This window comes from Aythya marila (assembly GCF_965140915.1).
Source record: "Aythya marila genome assembly, chromosome: 3".
Lineage (NCBI taxonomy): Eukaryota > Metazoa > Chordata > Aves > Anseriformes > Anatidae > Aythya > Aythya marila.
This window is the reverse complement of record NC_139044.1, coordinates 34,482,882-34,507,026: the sequence shown is the minus strand read 5'-3', so window position 1 is coordinate 34,507,026 and position 24,145 is coordinate 34,482,882. Positions and strand designations below refer to the sequence as shown.

At 40.3% G+C, this 24,145-nt stretch overlaps 1 protein-coding gene across 1 annotated transcript in view; it reads right to left on the bottom strand.

The window, feature by feature from the left end:
- GLP1R (glucagon like peptide 1 receptor) overlaps positions 1-24,145 on the bottom strand; it is a 90,024-nt gene that overhangs the window by 34,572 nt on the left and 31,307 nt on the right. Inside the window, exon 3 of the mRNA XM_082755567.1 lies at positions 23,176-23,286. Coding sequence (XP_082611693.1) covers positions 23,176-23,286 — 111 coding nt within the window. The remainder of the gene's footprint in view (positions 1-23,175; positions 23,287-24,145) is intronic.

Here is a 24,145-nt window from a genome sequence, read left to right as displayed (position 1 = left end):
AACAACTCTTACTGCTGCACACAAGCAACCTGGAGCTGCCCCAATATCAGTGCATAGTTAAGGGTAACGGTGCTTGAGGCTTTGCAAATGAAGTTCCTTGCTAATTACAGTTCTGACCCAGCAAACTGACATATTCTGGGTTATGAAGCTACACCTCAATAAATAGTGCTGGGTCAATCCCTTCACCAGCGTTAGTCTCAACCAGGGCAATGTTGTGAAGCAGACACTATATTTTGAGGTATGAGGAGCTGAGTTTAAATTCAACTTGACATGGGTAACCAAACACCTCTGGATTTCAGCTTTTGCTCAATTCCATCTTTGCCTGCTGAAACAGCCTCCTCTTGGCAGCCCCATCCTTACTTCCAGCTGGAACTCTCTAGAGCTTGGCTGTTCTCTTCAATGGAAAGTTCTGGCATTTAACAAAAGTTCAAATATTAAAATTTATTTGTAATTACGAAAATAACCTACTGGGTTGTTATACTAGCTGACAGCTTGTAATTTGTTCAATAATTATTTGTCAGTGGTATATTAGTAGTAGGCGCTGTAAGTAAAGAATGATGTGTTAAAAATAATCTAGACTTTGATATTCTAATGGGCTGTTTCTAATTAGTATACTAAATGGCAACTGACAACAGTTTTGATAAGCATAGTCTATTTGCTTTTGTAATTACTGTATTGAATGTATTTTGAGATAACGTAAAAATAAAGTTATGCCTGGTGGAGGATTTTCTTTCCTTTTCAGCATTTCTGTTTGCATATGTTTAAACACAAACAGAAGGAGGGACTGGGCCAGTGCACTTACACATTGACAACTATTAACAATGTTAAGGATATCTCGTGTGATGGAGGATAGCAAATTGGAAACCAACATTTTTTTCCATTTAAGATTTAATGGACATCAAATTGAAGCAATCCATCTAAAACTTCTATGCAAAGACAGCTCTAGGAATCAGGAATCAGCAAATATTCTATTACAGAAGCCAGTGAAGTTGAAAACCAGGGAGTTAAAAGTCTGGATGGTGATAGGACTTCAAAACTCAGTCTGACTGCCAATGCAATAAGCTGTAACCAAGTATTATAAGACAAAATTACTACAAGAACAATCTCACACAAAAACAAATTTCACTATATTCCTGAAGAGAGAAAACTTGCTAGATGAAAATTGATTTTTTTTTTTCCCCTAAACATTATCTCACATTCTCTGAAGCTGTGAAACTTTTTTTTTCTTTTTAATTATTTCTTACTGTCAGGGTCTAATTAAAATGAAAGCTTTGGCCTTGGTGCATTTATTTTTTCTCCAAATCAATCTGTGACACACTTTAATTCTATTTTTCTTTTTATTGATATCAATTCTCTTGAAAAATATAGAGGAAAATGTATTGTATGCTGAAGCCTGGCACCTATTGGAGAACAGAAAAGTTTAGTGAATAGAAAAGCAAATGGAACATGAAATTTGCCATCAGACAGAAAGACAAGGCAATTCCTTCAGTTATGAAGAGAAACAAATGTCAGTTATCACCATCTTATATAGATTGGATTATCTTGTAACTTAAGTATTTGAATTGAAATTTTTCTAATTATGTCATGTAGCTTAAAATTAAAGACTGAAAAGCAGTCAGTTAAGGAAAAAGAATAATGACGTCCCTGGATATAAAAAAAAAAGCATTTTGATTATGTTGAAGTGACTATTTTTTACTATGCTATTGGATCTTTTTGTACAAGATTTCTTTCACCTAAGAAAACCAATCACATTCTTTCATTTGATAATTGGAGACTAGCCCTGTTACACTGGCAAGGAGAGCTCTTGCCATATTTAGGAGTCAAGAACAAATGGGACTGAGGGCTGCTACGGTCTTCTGGGTAGCAGCAAGCCAGTTGCACCAGGCTGTTCTAGCCTCACTGCTTGCCAAGACAGCAGTGGTCAGTACAGGACCCAAATCAACTAAAGATCTGTCTATATTCAGGAAGAGTCTTAAGAAGCAAAAAGATTCAATCAAATCAAAAATCCTAAATAGATGAGACCACACGCATGAATGTGAGAGTGTATGTATGTTTTGTCTCAGGAATCATTTATGAGAAAGGAAGTGAAGGAAAGGAAAGGAAGGGGAAGGCAACTGAGTCTTTAAGACAGCATTAGGATTCTGGTTGATTTATGGAGAGATGCTCATGAAAGAGCTGAGAGACTATGCAATCCATGACATAAAGAGGGTACAGGGGTGATGTATTGGAGGCAAAAAGCTACCCTCAGGAATGGGAAATCAAGTCTCTCCACTATGGACACATATTATTTTCAGTTGTTGCAAAACACCAATGACCTCGCATGACATTAGCGCAGGTTGACTGTAAGGGCCCTGAAGGGTTTGGCACTGGGTACGCACTGCACACAAGACCCTTCATCCAGCACCAGCACTATGCAGGACCTAGGAGACAAACCCAGCCAATGGGACACTGGTGTCTTCACATGCCACATGATCAGCTGCAGGGGTCCCCCAAAAAGGAGGGGCCATAGCCTCACAAGCCCCAGCTTCCATGCATCACGGCTGCTGCAGGGCGCACCTTCAGGGCAGGCCCTTCCTGGTCCCACCCAGGTTTCTCTCAGTTTCCTAGAAGAACAGGGCAACCAGTCAGTGTCAACTGATCCACCTGTCAACAGACTCCATCACAAGCTGCCACCTTCTACTGCTCATAAACATGAAAAAAAGCTTTGTATGTGTGACTGACAGCTCAGAAGAGATGCTGCCTTAACTTGATGCTCTTCCCTGGTCATGCCTCACTGAAGGGAGGGGCAGAGAAGGGTCTCAGTGCCGAAAACTGTTCTGCTATGTCTGCATAGCAACTGATAAAAACCCTAAGTGGAGATTTCAGATCTTGTTATTAAATGAAATTTTGATTAAAACTAATAACATACAAGCTAAGTTCTCACCTTTGCTTAGTGAAAGCAGTTCCAACTAATTTTGAAGGAATCACGGGCATTTTGATTCAAGATACTATCTTAAGGAAAGCAAATGGTTTGTATTAAAGGTACTTATGTTTATGGTTGTAAGTATATACAAATACAGTATTCTTACAACAATTTTTCATGTGGGTTTATTATGATTGCCCCTCTGCACAGCTGACTGTGGCTTTAGATGACAGAGATGTTAGAATCATAGAATGGTTTGGGTTGAAAGGGACCTTAAAGACCATTTGGTTCCACACCCTGCCATGGGCAGGGACACCTCCCATCAGACGAGGTTGCCCAAAGCCCCATCCAGCCTGGCCTTGAACACCTCCAGGGATGGGGCATCCACAGCTTCTCTGGGCAACATGTTCCAGTGCTTCGCGACTCTCATAGTAAAGAATTTATTTCTAATATATAATCTAAATTTACCTTTTCAAAGTTTAAAACCATTACTCCTTGTCCTATCTTCAATCTCCTACACTGATAAAAGGACACTATGTGTATGTATCTTCTTTTTGCGTGGGCCTGATCCAAAGCTCTAAAGTCAGCAGGAGTCTCTTGTCCTTTAGCCTTCATATAGAGCCTTTACTGCAAAAGATCAGTTAATAATACATTCAGAAGCAAACCGACGACGACTTGCTAGAAAATGCCTGTGTGCCGTGACAGAAGAGAGGCATGCACACAGCTTCCAGGTCAGTCACTGAGCAGTTTTAGTTTCTTGCTTGCAGGTGGTTTAGTCAGAGGTGATTCACACTTGTCCATGCCTGAATTCTGCAGTGACTCAAGCCCTCTTACCTTTCATGAAGTGCAAATACCAAATGTACAACAACCAGCTTCAGTTTGAACAGATTAGCGTAATGAATAACATTTTTAGAATGTTTGGGGGGTTACTGCCTCCTTGCTATCCTACAATACCCCTTTCCAGTATCATAATGCTTTTCATTATCATACAGTCAATGTTTCAACTCACACTAATTATCACATTCTAGAATTGGCTATCATCTTCCGCAACAAAAATAAATAAAAGCTACAGCCACCGTATGGGGAGTATGATTTTATTTAACTTGTAAATTAATGCATTCACTGACAAAATTGCACAACCTTTGGAACAGGAGCTTAATGAAGCCAGTTTATTTGAACAGTGTCAATCACACCTCATTAAAATTACATGTTAAAATATGGATTGATACCTAAAACAGGCTCTGTAGAATGATAAAAGACAGAGAGGAGAGGCCAAGAGTTAGCACTGAAGTTAATATCATCATCTACCTTGCTCTCTGATGAGTTTTCAAATCAAATCAAACATAATGTCTAGCTAAACACTTTTACACATGGGGGAAATACGTTATCACATCTCAAAAGGCTCACAAACATTTCCTTACTAGCCTCCTTTTACTAGAAATAAAAACAAATTAAATGATTTCTCTGCTTAAAATGACCAACCTGATCTGCCTTTTATAACATCAATGTGTCAAGGTCAGTGTGAGATTACTCACCTAACTGTCCCTGAGGATAAACTGGAACATTATTCATTTTAAAAACAAATTACAGCATGTCCTATCCAATCGCATTTATTCAGGCAGAGAGAAAAGAGATTGGAAAAAGGACAAGAGACCAAGAGTTTCACCTAGCTGCTGTGTATAAAGTGTTATAGAACCCTCCTCTGTTAATAGCTGTTCTCTATTTCAAGCAGGAGTAAATGTTTAGGAGAAGATAACAATTTTCTCCATAAAAAGGGGACTCTGCAGTATACGAGCACCACAAGTCTTCCAGCAGACTGTTTTTTTCTTGAAGTGAGAGAAATGCCCTTTGATGGGGACAGCAGCTTACCTGAACATAGGAGTTTGCACCTCCCAACAGCCCTGTTCAGTTCTCAAAGGGTTGACCTAGGCACTACTCACCTCAAAGGAGTCACTGTTGTGTGAAAAAGTTGTGTGTCGTGTAGGCACACATGTACAAGACACTCCTTGGTGTCTTGTACAGCGAACACATCCTAAAACCAAGATTCATGCACTTGCCTGTGAGCATGCAGCTGGAAATACGACACGAAGGAGCAGCCTGAACACAAAGCCTCTAGGGAGCAGGAGGAGCTCCAGCCTGCACGACTGTCCAAGAACCACATTCATCTAAATGTCCATTTATGCTGGGCTTGCTGCCACAACGTCTGAAATTATATTACCTCAACAAGCAGTTTAACTACAAGTACTTTATTTAGTACCCCTTCCCACTCCTCCTGCTCCCTCATAGAGTATTAGTCATCTCAACTTCTTCGTTTCAGTGATGATAAAGCAATGACAAACAGATATGTCTTGCATTTTGTCTTGGAGGCAGAAAGCTGGTGGTCATTGCAAGTTCTTGCAGCAGGAAGAAACTCATTTTCAATTATATTCTACAGTTTGGGTAAGTGGGGAAACAGACCTGAATATAACATCACTAGCTCCTAACCCAAGAGATCCAAGAACCCCTCCAGCCTCTTTCAGTGTAAATCTAATATAATAAATAAAATAAAATAAAAATACTGCAATGAAAAGAGAGTCATGTACCCACCATGCTACCAAGAGATGGATGCAAGCTTACATAGACCTAACAGATACCCCTAAATGCTGCAAGGGGACATCCAATTAAGCAAGTGCAGGCTATGCCATGGACTGTACAAGGCCACCCTGCATGCCCAGTAAGACCTCAGTGCATGAATTTTGTGCTGTGCTACCAAAAGTGAAGAATCAGAGACTCTGCTCATGGAGGTGATGTCTTGCATCACCCAAGGGATACTGCCTGCACACAAATTCTCATTTTAAAATATTCAAATTGAAATTATATTAATGTTACAAGATTAATCACTCAAGAATTAAGAAATGCTAACCTAAACCTATTTATGCATTTTTTTTAATTCCAGACAATAAAACTGTTTCTATGTATGCAGTCATGCTTTTTTTTTTTTTTTCCCCAGAATCCACTGATACTCTCTCCCTCTCCCCACTTTTTTTCTTCAGGGTGAAGAATAATAGAGGGGGGTCATTTAACAAGAGATTAGTCCTCTTTACCACTGTGAGACATCAAGTTGTATTTAAACATACTGCCAACAAATTCATTGTTTTCTTAAACCACCAATTCGGCTTCCTAATGAACACAGAGTGCTGGTTTCTCATATTTGTTCCCAGAGTTCCAAAAATGAAGTGCATATTCTAGTCATATATAAAAGCCAGATTTATACAACAAAGAAAATTATGCAGCCACAAAATCTGTTCTCCATGGACATTCAGTTCTCTTAGTGAAGGGATCATCCTTGCCATCTCTGCAATATCTTGCCTCACTCAACATAAACTCTCACAGTTAATGAGGCAATGATCTTTCAGAGAAGAGTTCTTTTTACTGCATATCTCACAAACAGATCCATTCTGTATAGTGAAGGAATAAGAAATCTGTGGAGAAATGATGGAATATAGCTTCATAATTAAGAACTATTTCCATACTGGTTGCCAATAAATGTTGTGTGAGCAAAGTAGACTGCACTAAATCATGAAGTATTCATTACGTTGTAACCCTATATATCATTAGGTAGGAATTAATATCTTAAAAAAACAAACAAACCATACCATCCTAAAAAACAACACAGAATATTACCCTAAGAGCAATTATACTCTCTAAGCATTTCAGCTGAGTAACTTGTATTGAGAAAGAGCTGTATTGACTATGCAAGACCACACTGAAACCTAACATAACCTTTTGAAATATACTTTAAAAACCAAGTCATAAAAATGCACCCATGTATGTGTGCATTAGGTTTAATAATGGAGAGTGTTTATGAACTATAAAAGATATATGAATTAATGTAATAAAAGAAGGCTGTTTATGAAAAACAAATCTTTATGATAATGGTACAGCTTTGTGAAGGTTTGGTAAGATACCAAAAAGCACCATTAAAAGTTTCTCAGAATAAATAAAAGTGGGTTGAAATAAATTTATTGCACCAGCAAACGTGATTGGAAGTTTAATGTAAAATAAACTTGTAAAAACACTGCTAAGAGGTTCTGCATTTTAAAGGTATTGGATCAGTAAGTTAATGTAATTAATATAAAACATCTCATTAAAGTATGTTAAAATAAAGCAAAAAAATGCAATAAAAAGTTATCTTAAAAGGCTGTACAACAAAACTAAAGGCTTTGCAGAGTAAAATGGATCTCTTCCTCTGCTATGTCCATGTTCCAAGAATTTATAAAAAAATAAGAAAAACTAACAAACAAAACTTGCATACAGTGAAAGAAAAATAAGCTAAAAGAAAAAGAAACAACTAGGCAAGTCATTAGCATGATGTGTGGTGAGCAAGAAGCAATTTTGAGAAAAACCAACAGATAACTAGTATGTTAAATATGCATAGCTAGGAGGGAAAGGTGAGTAGGCGTGCAAGTAAACAGTTGTTTGATGAAGCTGCTGAGCAAAACATGAAGCTCCAGAAGACACAGGCTGAAACCAGTGCCAAGCACTGCAAACAAGCTGCCAATTCTTGTCAATAGGAAAATCACTGGTATTTAATTATCCTCAAAAACAACAGCATAAGTTAGGTTTATTGAATCACTGGCTATCACCTCTCAATGGACGTTGATAAAGATACACAAACAAAAAACGGGAATCCAAACCTGGATTGAATCAAACTTCGTTTAGAGACAACTATAATTCCACAAGTATTACCCACTACCTACAGGAAGCAAAGGAACTGGATACTTAAAATCAGAACAAATAAAATGAAGCATCTTGTGCATTTCAAAGAGTGGAGACATTTTTATTTAACAAGCTGTCCACTCTCACATTGGTTAAAGGTTTTACCTCTGTATAACTGAGCATGAAGCTGTAAAGAAAAACTGTATCAACTGGTAAAAGCTTGCTTTCCTATGGAAATAGCTCTTACACTCTGCAGACCTGGAATTATACAGATGCAGGCTGTGTGACCATTATAGGAGGTAGTACTAGGCAAAACAAAACAAACAAACAAAAAAAAACAAATAAACAAAACAAACAAAAAAACACCAACAATCAACTAGTTCAGGTGTATGAAGAAACACAGCCCTTGATTTTTCAGCTCAGGACACTGCCCCGTGTCATCAGTATATTCACACATTTTGCCATTGGGTTTCTCTGTTACACAACATGAGGATACTGATGTTTTGTTTCAGACTCTGTAGCAGACATACCCTAACACCAACACTTGTCTGCCTTCCTCCCCAACCCTCTTCCCTCTGCCTTCTTTGCCCATCTCCTTTCAGCTGCTGTCACACCATTCCTCTTTCTCCTCCACTCGCATTCCCCTGTTCCTCTCCTTGATTCTCCTCTTCAGCTTTATTCCTCCAACCCTCCCTACTACTGCAATGCTTACCCATGCACTACTGATCAACACACCTGTTGCTGATCCTCTCCCTTCATTCTGCATTTTCCTGTTCCTCTCAGCTCTTTGGTTTGTTGTCCTCCATAAACAATGGAGATGAATCAAATAGCACACTGATTCCAGCCTCTCTCCTCTTACCTTTTCCCACATCTCCTTTCTCATCAACCTGTTCCCCAGCCCTCCTCATCATATCCAAGCAGCTTCTCCTACCCCAGATAAACAGTGATGAGGAATGCAATCAAGATACTCCTTTGCACTCCATTCTGGAGCCTACTATGGCCAGCAAGGGCATGAGAAGTCTATTCTATTGTGTTAAATCTCATTCAAGCAAAGTTTTGCAAAAACTTTTTAGTAAAACCAACCTTCTAAAGGAAAAAGCAAATAAGCAAAACAAAACACAAAAGTACCAAGTGATTTCATTATAGAAATCACCGTTGCTCTTGTCAACAGTTACTGAAGGTCACTAAAACTTTAGTGTTATGTCTGGATTTACCTTTCCTTTACAACTAATCTTTATACCAATCTCTCTATCCCAAAGTTGAGATCTACCCTGATCTAAAAATTGGGAATTCTTACACCTTTCCATTAGTAATCTTCCTTAAGTTTCATATTCCATTTTTATTTCCACTAAATTTTCATTGCTTGAAAAGTATTTGGATGGACATACAATCTTTTTGACTTAAATTTTTATTTTCATGCCAACGTGCAATCCTGTCTTGGAGCATCCACTGCAAATGCTACCTCACATTTTTAAAAGCTTAGAGAGGCTCACTGTCATTCATCATCCACATAACACCAGTATTTTCCACATTTTTGCCCATGCTCCAGTTCTGTTTAAAGGAAATTACTGATACCTTGCTTCATTAGGCTCCAGGGCAATCATCAGGCAGGTTTCGCGTGTGGAAGCCAGTTTTTTGCTTTCAGAGGAAATATGCTGATGAGTGCTTGATCCTTCTCTTGCCTTCTGCTTTTTCCAATTGTCAGAAAGTAAATTAGTTCCAGAAAGGTCAGATGAATCTGGCCAGACACCAGACACCACTATCATTATTATTGTCATTGAACTATTCAAGTACCCAGGTTCTCTCATAAACATGCTGTCCAGAAAAACTTCATTCTTATTCACGGAAAATTTAAAGTGATATATGGGAATACTAACAGTTAACATTTGGAGCATGCTTGAGGAGGATTTGGCGTCCTTTCGAAATTCATAGCAGGGACCAGGTTCTCTGAGGGAAAATCTAGTCTACCACAGAAAACTCTCAAGGGGAAAGTTACCAGCAAGACATTCAAATGGAAAAGGGTAATAGAGCAAATAAGTAAAGCTGTGTACATAATTAACAAGTGCAATCATTGTACAGCTTAGAACATTTTCAAGTTAAAAGCTGCATTTGTGAATCTGGCGTGAAAGGAAGGATGTTCTATAATTAAGCTACTCACATGCAGACACCTTTTAAGTCAGTCTACATTTTTGCTTGACTACTTTGCCGATCAAAAATATGAAAAAATACAAACATAGTTAATAACTTCAAGAGGCAGACAGCATGATTGCCTTCTACATAAGATATTTACATTTGTAATATTTAAGCAGATTGAACTACATAAGCATCTTCACCTGAATTCAGCTAAGGTTCATGGGACTAGCAAGTAGCCCCTCAAGTTCACTACCAGAAATACATTTGTTATGTGAGAGAACGTGTACACATTGGATGTAAGATGAGCATTTCCCATCACACAAAGGTAAAATGCCAGGAATCACAGAAAAAGGAGGCTGTAGGTCACGTGGCTCATCTAGCAAGATGTTCTCAACTTATCCAGGTAGGATCAGGTATTCATGGTTTATCCCTTTTTTTGACTTGAAAAAAAAAAAAATAAAATAAATACTTTGACTAATTAGCAATGTTTAAGTAAACCAGAATGATAGTAACCTGTTCTCAGCAAGGCATGTAATTACTTAGCATACATAAGTACCATGTTTATTCAGACCCTTAACTATTTCAGTTTACTCTTTGACCACTATAATTAAAAACTGCAACTGCTTAAGTGTAAGATAATCAGTTTTAAAACAAAAGTAATGGGAAGAAGGGTTTGAGGTCTCTTCCTTTAGAGTATACTGGTGCTGTGAACAAATGAAAGTGTGGAGATACTACATACTTCAATTACACAAGACCTGTAATGACAGCATAGATGAAGTTAAAGAAATTCGTGAGCTTAAACCTGTCTGCTTAGTTAAGCAATCTGCTAGAGTTGCATGGGCAAAGCACAGAGGTAGTCTAATAGCTTCCTTGCAGCTGGATGTGATGTTTTTTTCTCACTTAAAGGACCTGTTTGCAGTCACATCAGCTAGAGGCAACTTCTCAAGCAGATGCTGAATAAGGCCCAGTTATGCAGAGATGTGCCTTGATATCCTTGACACATCTCAAGCAATTACTTTAACAAAACAAAAACATTATACAGTTATAAGAAAAAGAAAATGCTGGAAATCCTGCAGTTTCTTGCCAGCTACGTTACATCTCAAAGATGCAGTCACACTTACAGCAAGGGTGTCCAGCCTTTATGTTCAGTTCAGTAGCGCAGAAAAGCACATTCTTCCTAGAGGTGATCAGGTTTGTACCTGCCATATGAACAACACGCAGCTGTCCCTATCTTCTGGTAGGTGCACTTCAACATTCAGCCATATCAAAAGTCTCCTGTTCCCATCACACGTTTGAAGGGGGACACACGTTTTGGTTGTGGTAGAAGAGGAATCAGAGTGTATACCTTTTCACAGTCCCTAAATGAAGTCATATAACTCATCCCAGCTGACAGTTCGTGCTCTATTTGCATGCACCTCAATCTAAAAGTTAAACATCAATTTATCTAAAAATAAACTTCATATTTTTAAATACATAAAATGTAGAACAGCATTGCTACACAGTACACAACAGACACATGCCAATAATATCTATCTGTAAATTATTTATAAAGTTATTTTTCCCAACAGTTCCTATATATACCCTTGAGATGAGCAGCATATGTTCTAGAGTTTTCTGGTTTACTACCAGATGGAGACTAGCAAACAGAAGCAGAGGTGAACTTGAGACTTTTTTTTTTTTTTTTTTTTAATTTAGCAAACTGAGATTGCCAATTAGCTTGAGACAGTTTTTACTGCAAGAAAGGAAGTATAAATTTTGAGTTGCTTAAGGGTTAGCAAATTCAGAGCAGCATCTTTTTCACTGAAAAAAGGTCACACCCCTTTCCAGCATTATGGAGTTTTCTGGAAACTCGGTTTTATTGGAGCAAAGAAAAGAAGAAATGTAATAAATGTCTAATCATCTTTACTGTACCCAATATTTGAAGTGAAATTTATTTCCTTCTACATTAAAAGGCAAACAGGCAGTTTAGCTATATGCTCACGTAGCCATCTGCTAACTATCTTGATTTTAAGAAGATCTCAAACTAGGAAACTGCATGATTAAACAAAAAGTAAGGGAGATTAAACCAGACAAGGTTTAATCTGGTCCCTTGAACTAAATGTTCAAGCCATGAACACATACGGCAAAACTGTCTGAAGGAGGTCTCTCACACAAACTCCTCCTTCCTCAGTTGTACAGCTTTCTGCAGACCGCTCTAGAAAGCAATATATATAGTTTCCTTTGGTCTGCCTTGCACAGACAACAGCAGCGTGTCACTCCCCCAGCATCATTACCGCTGTGAGATCTCAGACAAAAGCAAACATCATTTTTCATTCTGCTTCTTGTTTAGGGCACTATGGCACTAAGATCCCAAGCTCCCCCCACGTCTGAACAATGCCCAAACAGAGGCACCCCAGGGAAAGTGACCAGGGCAGTGGATTTACTCCTGCAGCACAGCAGTGACAAGGCTCCTCTCTCCTTTTTCAGCCCTTCTCCTACGCGGCCCCAAGATCCACAGGTGAATCCCTCAGTTTACAAAACAATACTTTTCAACAGTTATTTTTCTACTGTTCAGGAAGCAGGGAATAGGATCTGCAGTATTGCTGTGCATGATGCCATTACAGCTGTGTAAGTCTACAGTCACAGCTTTTGGGTAAGACACCACACAGGAGGAAAGTATTAGGGCTTGCTGCATTCATTGTTTAAAAGTAGTAGCCAGGACTAAGCTAGACACTAGTACAGGGCTGGGACTGTGCAGACAATACCCATCATCACTTCTGTACCAGAAGAAGCGTTGCCTATACCTTCCAGCCCTTCATGTAAAAGCATAACAGGCCTTATGGTTGGACTGGTAACTTATGGCACTTGGCAGTTCTGAGGCAATGCCCTACTTCCACCCAAAGCCTCACGCACAGCTTGCACTTACCTAAAGACACACCAAGAAACGCAGTTCTGACACCAGAGAGGTAAAGGTGAGCGCTGGAGGAATGATCTCAGATGTAAGTTATGGGAGGAAGGGAAATGGGAAAGAGCTGACCTGGATGTGTCCTTGCACCTAAAGGTAACTCAGAGCAGCAAACCAGTACTCTGGTCTCCTATACACAGTGATACTGAGGCCCAGAGCCCAGGCACCCAAACAAACTCACCAGCAACAGATTTGCTGCCACACCTCTACACAAAGCTCGGTTCATGATATCTTTGTGACTGGGTAAAGCTGTTGTGCAAAGTACAGCTGTCATCTGACTGTGTCTCTAGTAGCCAGAGGCAGACACGAGGTTACTAGCAGAGATCTTCCAGTATTACTGCTAGGTTATTCTTCTGCCTGAGAGACTTTTAGCTCTTTCATGGCACAGACTGAAAAGCTATGCTGTTTACAAAGCTCCCTGAGGTGTACTTTGCCTGATCTTTTGGGAGAGCAAAGGAATAGGTAACACTATTGCGACACATAACCTAGTAAAGGGAGGATAACATAGAAATAAAAGTGAATTATGGGAGAGAAGTGATTCAAACAGAGGTTAATGACAACAGAAGTTATTAGATAAAAGGAAAGGATTTAAAACTAAGAAAGGTGGATCTACAGAGCACATGGGAATTACAAAGCATTGAGGCCACATGGCCAATGCCAATTAAAAGTATATGAGCCATTTGGTCATTTCTCTGGCACAAGAGAAGTTCAGAATTTAATGAAAGGTTGGTAACTCAGTAGTTTTCTAATAGCTCCTGTGTGGTCATGCTGGTGAACTTCATTGTACTATAGACAAATCATCAGCTCTTATGTCTCCATCAAAGGTTGAAGAACATTCAATGGATACCTGGGGCACTGATTCTGGTTTAATTTTCTACAAAGAAACACACCCCACAACTGCTCAAACTGAACTTAGTCACGACAGGACAAAAGAAAGACCATAAAGGGGTTGCTTCAAAATTCACTTGTGCCAGACCAAAATACAGCCCAGCAGTCAAGCCAGTTCAGATGTCAGATGTCTCATAACTAGAGACATGTTCTAAAAACAAACAAACAAAAACAAAAAAAAAAAAAAAAGAGAGAGAGAGAGAAGATTTTGAGCAGAGATCTGAATAACATTTATTAATGTATTTTATTTATGGGTACTGGTCACCTGAATGTATACCATTTCATATCTACAGCATCTTTAATCTTGCATTTCAGTATAGGTTACCCAAGGTTTAAGTTTCCATACAGTCAATACCCACACATCACACATACATTCACCACCTCATCTATGCAAATAACGGTAAATTAGTAATATTTGCTACTGCTATGGACTAAGCTACATCTGTGTTACACAAGTTTATGGCCAGCCTTTGTGCAGCCCAGGGCATATAGGAGCAACTAATGTGGCTACTGTTCACAAAACTCATCTGAAACTTGTACCCCTGGAAGGTTTTTAATTAAGAAGGATTTAGTACTATTAAACAATAATATATTAGAACCCCAAAGGAGGTATAATTGTAAAATGAATTGTGCAGCTCCAAGGTTTCCAAATCCACACAGTGTTATTGGCAGCTAGCCTTCAATTACAGAAAGGTAACAAGAAAAAGTACACAGCCACTGACAGCAAGTTGCAGTGCCCTCCATCCCTTAAAGGAATACTGCTCCCCTGGGAGCTTTGGCCTTTGAGACAGCCACAGCCCAAGCATAACTTGGCAGTCTTGATGACTACAGTGTGGATAGTAAGATGTGCAAATTTTATCCAATTAAACTTCAGTGCTATCAGAAACTGAGTAGACTTCTTGCATTTTCACTAAAGGCAAGATCTGGCCCAAGACAAATGCAAATATGGGGAAAAAAAAGTTCTGACCTGGGCAGTCAGAAGTGCGTAAAATTTAGTTTCAACAAGCTTTGGAGAGGGTCCAAAATCTGTGCTGGAGACTTCACAGAACAAATCCTTTTAGCAATAACCTTTCCCTCCTGCTACTTTAGCATCTCCCCATGATGACCTGCCCAACAGCAGGAGTTGCGTAAGCACAAAGAGAAGCAAAACAAAGATCTGGAGTGTAATAGCCCATACAGGTATGAAATTGCTCTAAAGTCTACTGTTTCAAAGACACATAAGCAGGTTATTAGAAGTGCTAATATAATCTTGTCTTGCCAAAAGCTTTTCTGGTGGAGGAGGAGGGACATAACACATAGAAGAAAGTAAGTATGTGTTTGTTTTGATAATTCACATATTTTCATTTAATATTTTCAAAGCATTTCAAAATACTACTTCAGAATAGAAGAAGTCTTCTTAAAGATAAAGCTTTAGAATTTCACCTCCGGAGTCCTGAACAGAATACTGTTTGACTGCAGGTAGCTTCCCCTCCACCTTGTCACTCCACCTTGTTCCCCTCCCCAATGTCACTGTTCCTCATTGTTCCAAAGGGTTTCTCCCCAACACACACAAAGCTGTTTTGTATGGCTCTAGAGGAACATGTGACTTATGAATTCCTACTATGTAGTAGTACAGCCCAGCAGTAACTGGGCTCCACATTTGCTATACCACCAAACCCCTGCACTGTGCTGTGAGAAATATTAGCCACCTATTTCTCATTCCAGTGACAATAGCTTAACCTGCATTGAAGCAGAGGCTACTCTAAACATCAGTTCTTTCGGCTTCAGTACAATATTGAGTATCCAGATACTTTTAATATCCTTATTTCACAATTCCTTGGTGAGTTAGGACAATACTATAATGACCAATTTACCTGAAGGAGATAAATGCTAATACAATTGCAATCACATCAGTCAGGAAACTGACCTGCATGGGAAAACATGACTCAAAGACTGCGGGAAAAAAGCCCACAACATTTCATTTGAGTAGAATTCCCAATCTAGTTTGCTGCACAGCCACACAAATAGATGAGATTGTTTAGCAACTAGACGTACAAAATAAAGTAGTGAAGCACCACTGGAGAAACATGTAGCATATGCAGGTCACATACTATTAAGTTCATTAACAATTCAATGCCCAGTATTTCACTGGGAGCTACAAAATGAATTCCTCTAAGGATTCAGATTTAATTTACTTGCCTGTCACAAAGCAAGTCCATAGCAGTACAGAGATACATGGGTTCAAGCATAAAATCTTGGTCTAATGTTGTGATCTTTCTTCTATCCAATCATCACCAGCATATTCTGAGCCTTCAGACTCCATCCTTGCAGACACTGTGCCAGTACTGAATTTGGTAGGGGTGCTGACACACACACTGGGTAACACAACAGGAAAAAGTCAGGCTCAGCACTTCTAAAGAGATCTGACAAACAAGTGGGACAGTATTGATTTTCTCTGCTGTGTTTTATAGGCTGCCTTTACAAGCAGCACTTTCAATAAGGGGCAGAAGACAAAAGTTGTAACCACAAGGTGAGTGATGCTGTGAGACAAAACCTTACAACTGCAGGCATTGCTTAGCACAACAGAAATGCAGGCCCATCATCCACAGGTTTGTCTTTAGAAAGACTGCTCTTGAGGCTCCATATGCACACAAGTCTGAATGGATGCAGAGGTCTGAAAATATCTTTTTTTTTTTTTTTTTCTCCACCTCTAGTCTTTCATTAACCAGATCCTCCCTATGATTGCTTTTCTCTCTTGAAATTAACAAGCAATCTGAAGACCACATCTGAACAAAGCATTACTGCTGAACCCACCCCCACAAAGTGGGCAGTGATTCAGATGCTGCCACACCAACTACGCAAGAAGAAAGTTGAACCTTGGAGAGCAGCTCTGCAGCAGCAGGTAGAGATGAGAACCTGCTAACATCATGGAGGGCTGGACTAGTGACACAGCACATATCTGCTAAGTAGGTAACAAAAAAAAAAAAAAAAACAACAACAAACCAAAACAAAACTAACCAAACAACATTCTCCAAATCATTTGCAGCTTTCAACCCTATTAGGCAACCTGCTGAGCTGCATCTGTTGTTGAGGTTTGCAGAAGGGTAGTCTGAAGACTGACAACCACTAGGACAAGATAAAGAGAGGGACAGGAACAAGAACAAAAGCTGTTAAAGGACAAGGTTTGCAAAATTTGAAATTGATCAAAGAGAGTTCCAGTGTTACAAACTTCCCATGCGAATTCTTCTCCCAAGCTCCTACTCCGGCTCATACCAATGGAAACTTGTAACACTTGACAGTAAATAAGTACAGAATCTCATCATTATAAAAAATTCAACAGAAAGAATCACAGAATAACCAACATTGGAAGGGGCCTCTGGAGATCTCATAGCATGACCCCTTGCTCACAGCAGGATGAATTAGAGCAGGCTGCTCAGGGCCACATCCAGTCAGGCTTGGACTGTCTCCAAGGTTACAATCCAATATCTCTCTGTCCTAGTGTTTGACCGGGTGGTCAGTAAAATAATTATGTTTAAAGGAAATTTCCTGTATTTCAATTTGTGCTCATACAAACTGATAAGATTTCCACACACACACCCCGGAGCCTTCTCTTCTCCAGGATGAAGAATCCAAGCTCTTTCAACCTCTACTCATATGAGAGACATTTTAACCCATAATCACCTTCAATTACAACTGCTGGACTCACCTCAGTATTGTCCATGTCTCCTCCATAATGTGGAACCCAGAATTGCACAGAGCACTCCAACTGTGTCTCACCCCCTAGAGATTAGGGGATAGAACACGCCCTCGAACAGTCAGTGGTGGTCTTCCTAACACAGCCCAGGAAACTGTCGGCCCTCTTTGCCTCAAGGGCACATTGTTGGCTAATGTCCAGTTTGGTGTCCACCAGGACTTTCAGGGCCATTTCTGTAGATCTGCTTTCCAGACAGCACAGGCAGTTATTTCTTGTGCTGGAAGAAGTACCTTGCATTTCCTTTAGTGGAACTTCACAGGATCCCTGTCAGCACATTTCTCCAGCCTCTCCAGGTCCTTGTGAATAGCAAGCACAATTGTGCGGTGCATGAAACTGTCCCTCCCAGTTTTGTCATCTGCAAACTTGCTAAAGATGCATTCAGTTTCATCATCCAGATCATCAATAGAGATGTATGTATTGGCCCTTCTCTCAGTCCCCAGAGTGTACCACTAGACAGTTGTCTTCAACAGGACCTTATGCAGCTGAGCCCAACCCTTGAGCCTGGTAGCACAGTTTTCATTCCCATCTCATTGTTCACTTGTGTAGTTCACACTTCATCAGTTTTCCAATGAGGATGTTATGGGAGATGGTGCCAAAAGCCTTGCTAAAGTCAAGATAAACAACATCCACTGCTCTCCCCTCATCTACTGAGCTAGTCATCTCATCACAGAAAGCTATCAGGTTCATCAAGCATGATTTCACTTTCATAAATCCATACTATATCCAATCATCTTCCTGTCCTTTATGCGTTTGGGAACAATTTCCAGGATTATCTGCTCCATCACCTTCCCAGGGTGACCACCTATATCTCCCCAGATTATTACACTTCTTGAAAACAGCAGTAAAAATTGCTTTCTACCAGTCTGCAGGAACTTCCCCTAATTGCCACAACTTTTCAAAGATAATCAAGAGTAGCCTTACAATGACATCAGCCAGCTTGCTTAGCATGTGTGGGTTCATCCCACCATGTCCCATAGACTTGCATATATCCATTTTAAGTGTCACCTAATCTGATCTTCCTCATTGCTCTATACTACTGATTTTGAAGGGCGGCTGGGATTGCTGCAGACAAGTCTTATCTGTAAAAGCCATGGTGAAGAAGGCAACAAGTAGCTCAGCCACTTCCATGTCCTTTGCCACAATGTACACAGTGGACTCACATTTCCTCTTATTGTCCCCTTGCTGTTGCCAGTGCTTTAGAAGACCTTTTTTGTTGCTCAACAGATTCTGGATAGGCTTTGGCTTTCGTAAACTTCACCATAAATGCTCACTGGCTAGCTGCCCTCCTACGTCACCTGTCTCTGTTTCCAACTCTCCTACCCCTTTTATGGAAGCTGGTAAGTCATAAGAGAGGAGCATTCAACACTTCCTCCATCTCAGAACCCTATCATAAACAATATTCAGCATTATGTGTTTCAGTTTAGCACCCAGGGGATCTTCTAGGTGGTATAGCATAAAGTTCCACAGCAGGCTTTTTATGCATTTGAAAAACTGACTCTGAATCAAAGGAAGAATAATCTTAAAGCAAGCTTAATTGAAAGCTCTTCATGCTTAATGACGACGATTACTGAACATGTTTTGAAGGTACTTTCAAAACAAGGTCTCATCTATACATTTTCACCATTTTCATCATGTGAAGAGAAAGAACCCCTGCAGTCAGTTTTACTTTCAAGGTAGGGGGCTAAGCAAGAACAAGTAATAAGCATGCTTCAGTGATTACTGGAAGTCACAGGGTGTTAAATTTTCTATGGCTCCAGATCTTCCATTATAAAGATGTTACCCCTCCATTATGGCTGTCCATTAGCATTCACTCTGAACATGATTCCACAAGATGTCATGAAAAAAAAGTATCAGGTCACAGTAATCAGGCTCCTAAATTGCCTATCTGGCACTGATACCAACCTTCTTGTTTTGTATTGGACAAAAGACCTCTGTTCCATTCTTATTTCTCCATAATAAAAGAGATTGAGGCACACATACAGTATACACAAAAGGGAACTGCAGCCAAAGGTACTTTCTGAAGTACTTTTACAATGCTCCCTACCAAGCTCTATGTTTTTTTCCAAATGATGCTAGTCTTTGATTGAAACAAAACACTAAAACAAATTCATTATCATGAAAATAAACTTATTTTCAAAATATGAGAGATATTGCACTTCCCAATAATTTACTAATCTGCATTGCTATGTTAAACTGTATTGCTATGTATCTGTATTGCTATGTTTTGGACTTCAGCAAGGCTTTTGACACGGTTTCCCATAGGATCCTACTGGACAAAATGTCCACCATACAGCTAAATAAAAACATCATACGATGGGTGAGCAATTGGCTAACGGGCAGGGCCCAAAGGGTTATGGTAAATGGGGCTGCGTCAGGCTGGCGGGCGGTCACCAGTGGGGTCCCTCAAGGCTCCATTTTAGGGCCGGTACTTTTCAATATTTTTATAAATGATCTGGATGTAGGAATAGAGGGTATTTTGAGCAAGTTTGCTGATGACACCAAACTTGGAGGAGTTGTGGACTCAAATGAGGGCGTAAAGGCCTTGCAGAGGGATCTGGACAGGTTGGAGAGCTGGGCGATCACCAACCGCATGAAGTTCAATAAGAGCAAGTGCCGGGTCCTGCACCTGGGACGGGGAAACCCTGGCGGCATGTACAGACTGGGCGATGAGACGCTGGAGAGCAGCCTAGAAGAGAGGGATCTGGGGGTCGTGATAGACAGCAAGTTGAATATGAGCCAGCAGTGTGCCCTGGCAGCCAGGAGGGCCAATCGTATCCTGGGGTGCATCAAGCACGGCATCGCTAGTAGGTCAAGGGAGGTGATTGTCCCGCTCTACTCTGCGCTGGTGCGGCCTCACCTCGAGTACTGTGTGCAGTTCTGGGCACCACAGTATAAAAAGGACATGAAACTGTTGGAAAGTGTCCAGAGGAGGGCTACGAAGATGGTGAAAGGCCTTGAGGGGAAGACGTACGAGGAACGGCTGAGGTCACTGGGCCTGTTCAGCCTGGAGAAGAGGAGGCTGAGGGGAGACCTCATCGCAGTCTACAACTTCCTCGTAAGGGGTTGTCAAGAGGCAGGAGACCTTTTCTCCATTAACACTAGTGACAGGACCCGCGGGAACGGGGTTAAGCTGAGGCAGGGGAAATTTAGGCTGGACGTCAGGAGGGGGTTCTTCACAGAGAGGGTGGTTGCACACTGGAACAGGCTCCCCAGGGAAGTGGTCACTGCACCGAGCCTGTCTGAATTTAAGAAGAGATTGGACTGTGAACTTAGGCACATGGTCTGAACTTTTGGGTAGACCCGTGCGGTGTCGAGAGTTGGACTTGATGATCCTTAAGGGTCCCTTCCAACTCAGGATATTCTATGATTCTATGATTCTATGAAACCTCCAGCATTGATATTTCAAGAGCAGTTGCAAGTCAAATAACTGTGTCCAGGGTCTTAAAGATTGCAAGTAAACAGGTTTAGAGGAAAAGAGTTTAATCCTGTAAAGAGTTTTAGATATCCAGAAAGATTAGATTTATTGGAAAGAGTTCTTCAGCACATACTTTTATGTCAATTAATTGTGAGGTAAATATTGATTCCATAATTTATAAAACACGTTTACCCATTCTAAACATGCAGCATCTTTACTACGAGTTTGAAAAGGGTAAGCAAACAGCATTTTTACATCAGAGGTTATCAAATTAGCAGTTACTACCACTACAGCTGAGATACAATACAAAAGATACTCAGAAATTTGAAATACAGACCATAATGCTCACCTAGGAAATTACAGATTAATGCACCTAGAAAAAAAACAACATCACCTCACCACAGATGTTTAGCAGGAACGAGACAGGAGCAAAACTGTCAAAAGGTCATGTCAGAAAGCAGGCAGGAAAAAAGTGGCAACTACATGGCAGTAGGACCCATGGTGTGCAGGGAAGAGATGATCTCCACTCTTTGTCCCACACCACAAGGATCCCTAACCACACAATGGTGGTTTCCATGTCTTCCCTTGAGGCCCTAATAGAAAAGATACAGCAATTCAAAATGAAAATGTGAATCCAGACTCAGCAATTTTGTTTTAGAGATTACCTCTGAGACAAGCTTGAAACCAGCCAGGAAATTAAGGGGTCACAACAGTTGGCCTGACACTTCACACCCTCCCCCACACCCCTGGATTTAAACATCTCTCCTAATCCACAAAAAGCATTACAACAGATCATCAAGCATAGAGGGCATCCATGGCAGGTGTCAGCAGAGAGAAGACTACAGAGGTCTCAATGAGGAGAGGCCAGTGCCACCGCATGCTGGACACAGATGTTTCCAACAGCTCTGCCAAGCCACCAAGCTGGTGGCATCTCTGTGAACATGTGTTTAAGAAAGGGCAAAACACTGCACTGGCAATGTAGACTGAGGGAAAGAGTGAGGGAACCAACCCTGTAAACATCGAAGTCTGAGGAGATGCAGGGGGAAAAGGTGTTCGGGCATTGGAGCAGAGATTCCCCTGGAGATTCCCCTGGAGATTCCCCTGGAGCCTGTGGATCCATCACAGTAGATGTGGTGGGTTGACCTTGGCTGGCTGTCAGACACACATCCAGTTGCTCTCTCATTCCCCCTCCTCAACAGGACAGGGGGAGAAAATAAAGATGGAAAAGCTCATGACTCAAGATCAAGACAGTAACTGGGAGAGGTAAGAGCCAAAACTGGGACTGGACACTAACAGAGTAGAAAAAACTGAAAAAAAAAAAACAACAACAAAAAAACCACCTCTTGTTGTGGTAAAGTGGTAACGGGACGAAGAGTGGAGATCTTCTGTGCATGCAAGTTGTCCACCTTTCTGGTATCATAATATTTTGATTTTGGAGTGAGGATTTTTCCTTCCCTTTCAAGCTAACATCTTAATGAGAAAAGCAAAAGCTGTGCATGTAAGCAAAGCAAAATAAGGAATTTATTCAATTCTTCACATTGGCAGGCAGATGTCCAGTCACTTCCTGGAAAGCAGGGCCCCAGCACACAAAACAGTTACTTAGAAAGACTAATGTTATAACCACGAGTGTTCCCCTTCCTCCCTCCTCTCTTTTTCCCCAAGTTTTTTTGGCTGAGCACACTGCTATATGACACAAGGTATCCCTTTGGTCACATCAAGTTCAGCTGGCCTGGCTTTTTCACCTCCCAACCTCTTCCCCCTCACCAAGGTCAGCAGAGCAGGTGCAGGGGAAGAGAGAAAGCCTCAATATTGTGCAAATCCTGTTCTACAATAGCTAAAACACTGGTGCATTATCTATGCTATTTCAGCCACAGATGCAAATAAAAGCACCATGCAGACTGCTATGAAGAAAATTTCCTCCAACCCAGCCAGACACAGTGCAGTCTCCATGCCTTATTCCTTAGTATTTAACATTGTCTTGTAGAGAAAGTCTCTGCCATCATCTATACTTTCACCTTACGATATTCTGAGAAAAAAAAAAAACTCTCTGGAAGCAACATGAAACACCTTTCACTTTAAACCTTTTTGTCTATACCTACTAGAGGAAGACCTAACAGCTTTGCTGTTATCTCAGTTTTCAAACTGTACCATTATTATTGTTATCTATTCTTCACCAACAAGCATCCTGGTATTATTTTATTAATAGTCACTACCACTCAAACAACAAAAGCAGATGATAGCTTGGATTTCTGTGCTAAATTCAGCCCTTAAAAACTGCCTCTTATCTCATTTCCTCCTGTTAGATGGAGATAAAGAATGTATTTTACTGAGCCCCATTCCTATCTTTGTATTACAGAGAACTGACTACACTCATGGCTGCTAAAGCTAATTTTATCCTTTCAAACACTGAGTAAGTAAAGCAGGGTTGATTTAAAGCTGTGTTTATAAGGGAGGGCTCTTACCTGTGTTAGCCCAGGGTAAATATGAGGGGCAGCTGACATTCACATAAGTGCCAGGTAATCCATCAGGCCAGCAGGCATAGTTGTCAAATGTTCTGTTGCAGAACTTGCCTTCTGCAGAGAGATGGAAGAGAGGATTATGTCACGGCCTTGCTTTAATAGTGCAATGAGGAAAAGGCTGAAGAGCAAGAGATAAAATGAGCATGTGCATTTAAGCCATAATAGTATTACACAATTAAACTTTGGAGTTAAAAAAAATTTTGGACAAATGTGTCTCACTTAGCCCTATACAACAGGAAAGTTGAAAAAATTAGTTGACTAAATTGAAGGACAAGAAAGGCAGATCAATATTGGTCCATTCCTATCTTTTCTCTTTTGCACTCTCCTATGTCTCAGTTGGATTTAAAATCATTTTTGCTGTGAATATTGTAGATAACCATTCCTGAGAACTGGCTCAGAGTCATGCAGTTGGAAAGTCTAGCCTAATACATAGATCCATCAACAAAATAGCCACACACAACCATAACTTTGCATTACAGCTTAATCAACATGAGAATACTTCAACTTCAGATTTATTAAACTGTCATTCTTAGAGGGCAGCATTCAACCGCTCAGCAGGATAATGGAGCAGAGGGAGATAAATGTTTCCTGGCCACTGTTGTCATCAGCTACTGCTCTCACTCTGCCATAATAATATAGTTAAGAGAAGGAAAATTAACAGTTTTGAAATAATTCTTCACAGACATAACTTCAGACCCATTCATCTCTTCCAGTGTGTCACAAAAGCACTGAAGCATAGAAATGCCTGTACTGTGCCCAGTTGTGAGCATCACTGACAAGACACCAGTGTCCTCTAAACACTACAGTGCTGGCACGCCACAGCTGCTCTCGGCACATTACAGGAATTCAACTGCTAAGACATGCTGCATTCTCATTTGCTCTAAAGTATCTTATTTTTTTGTTTTAAAATCCA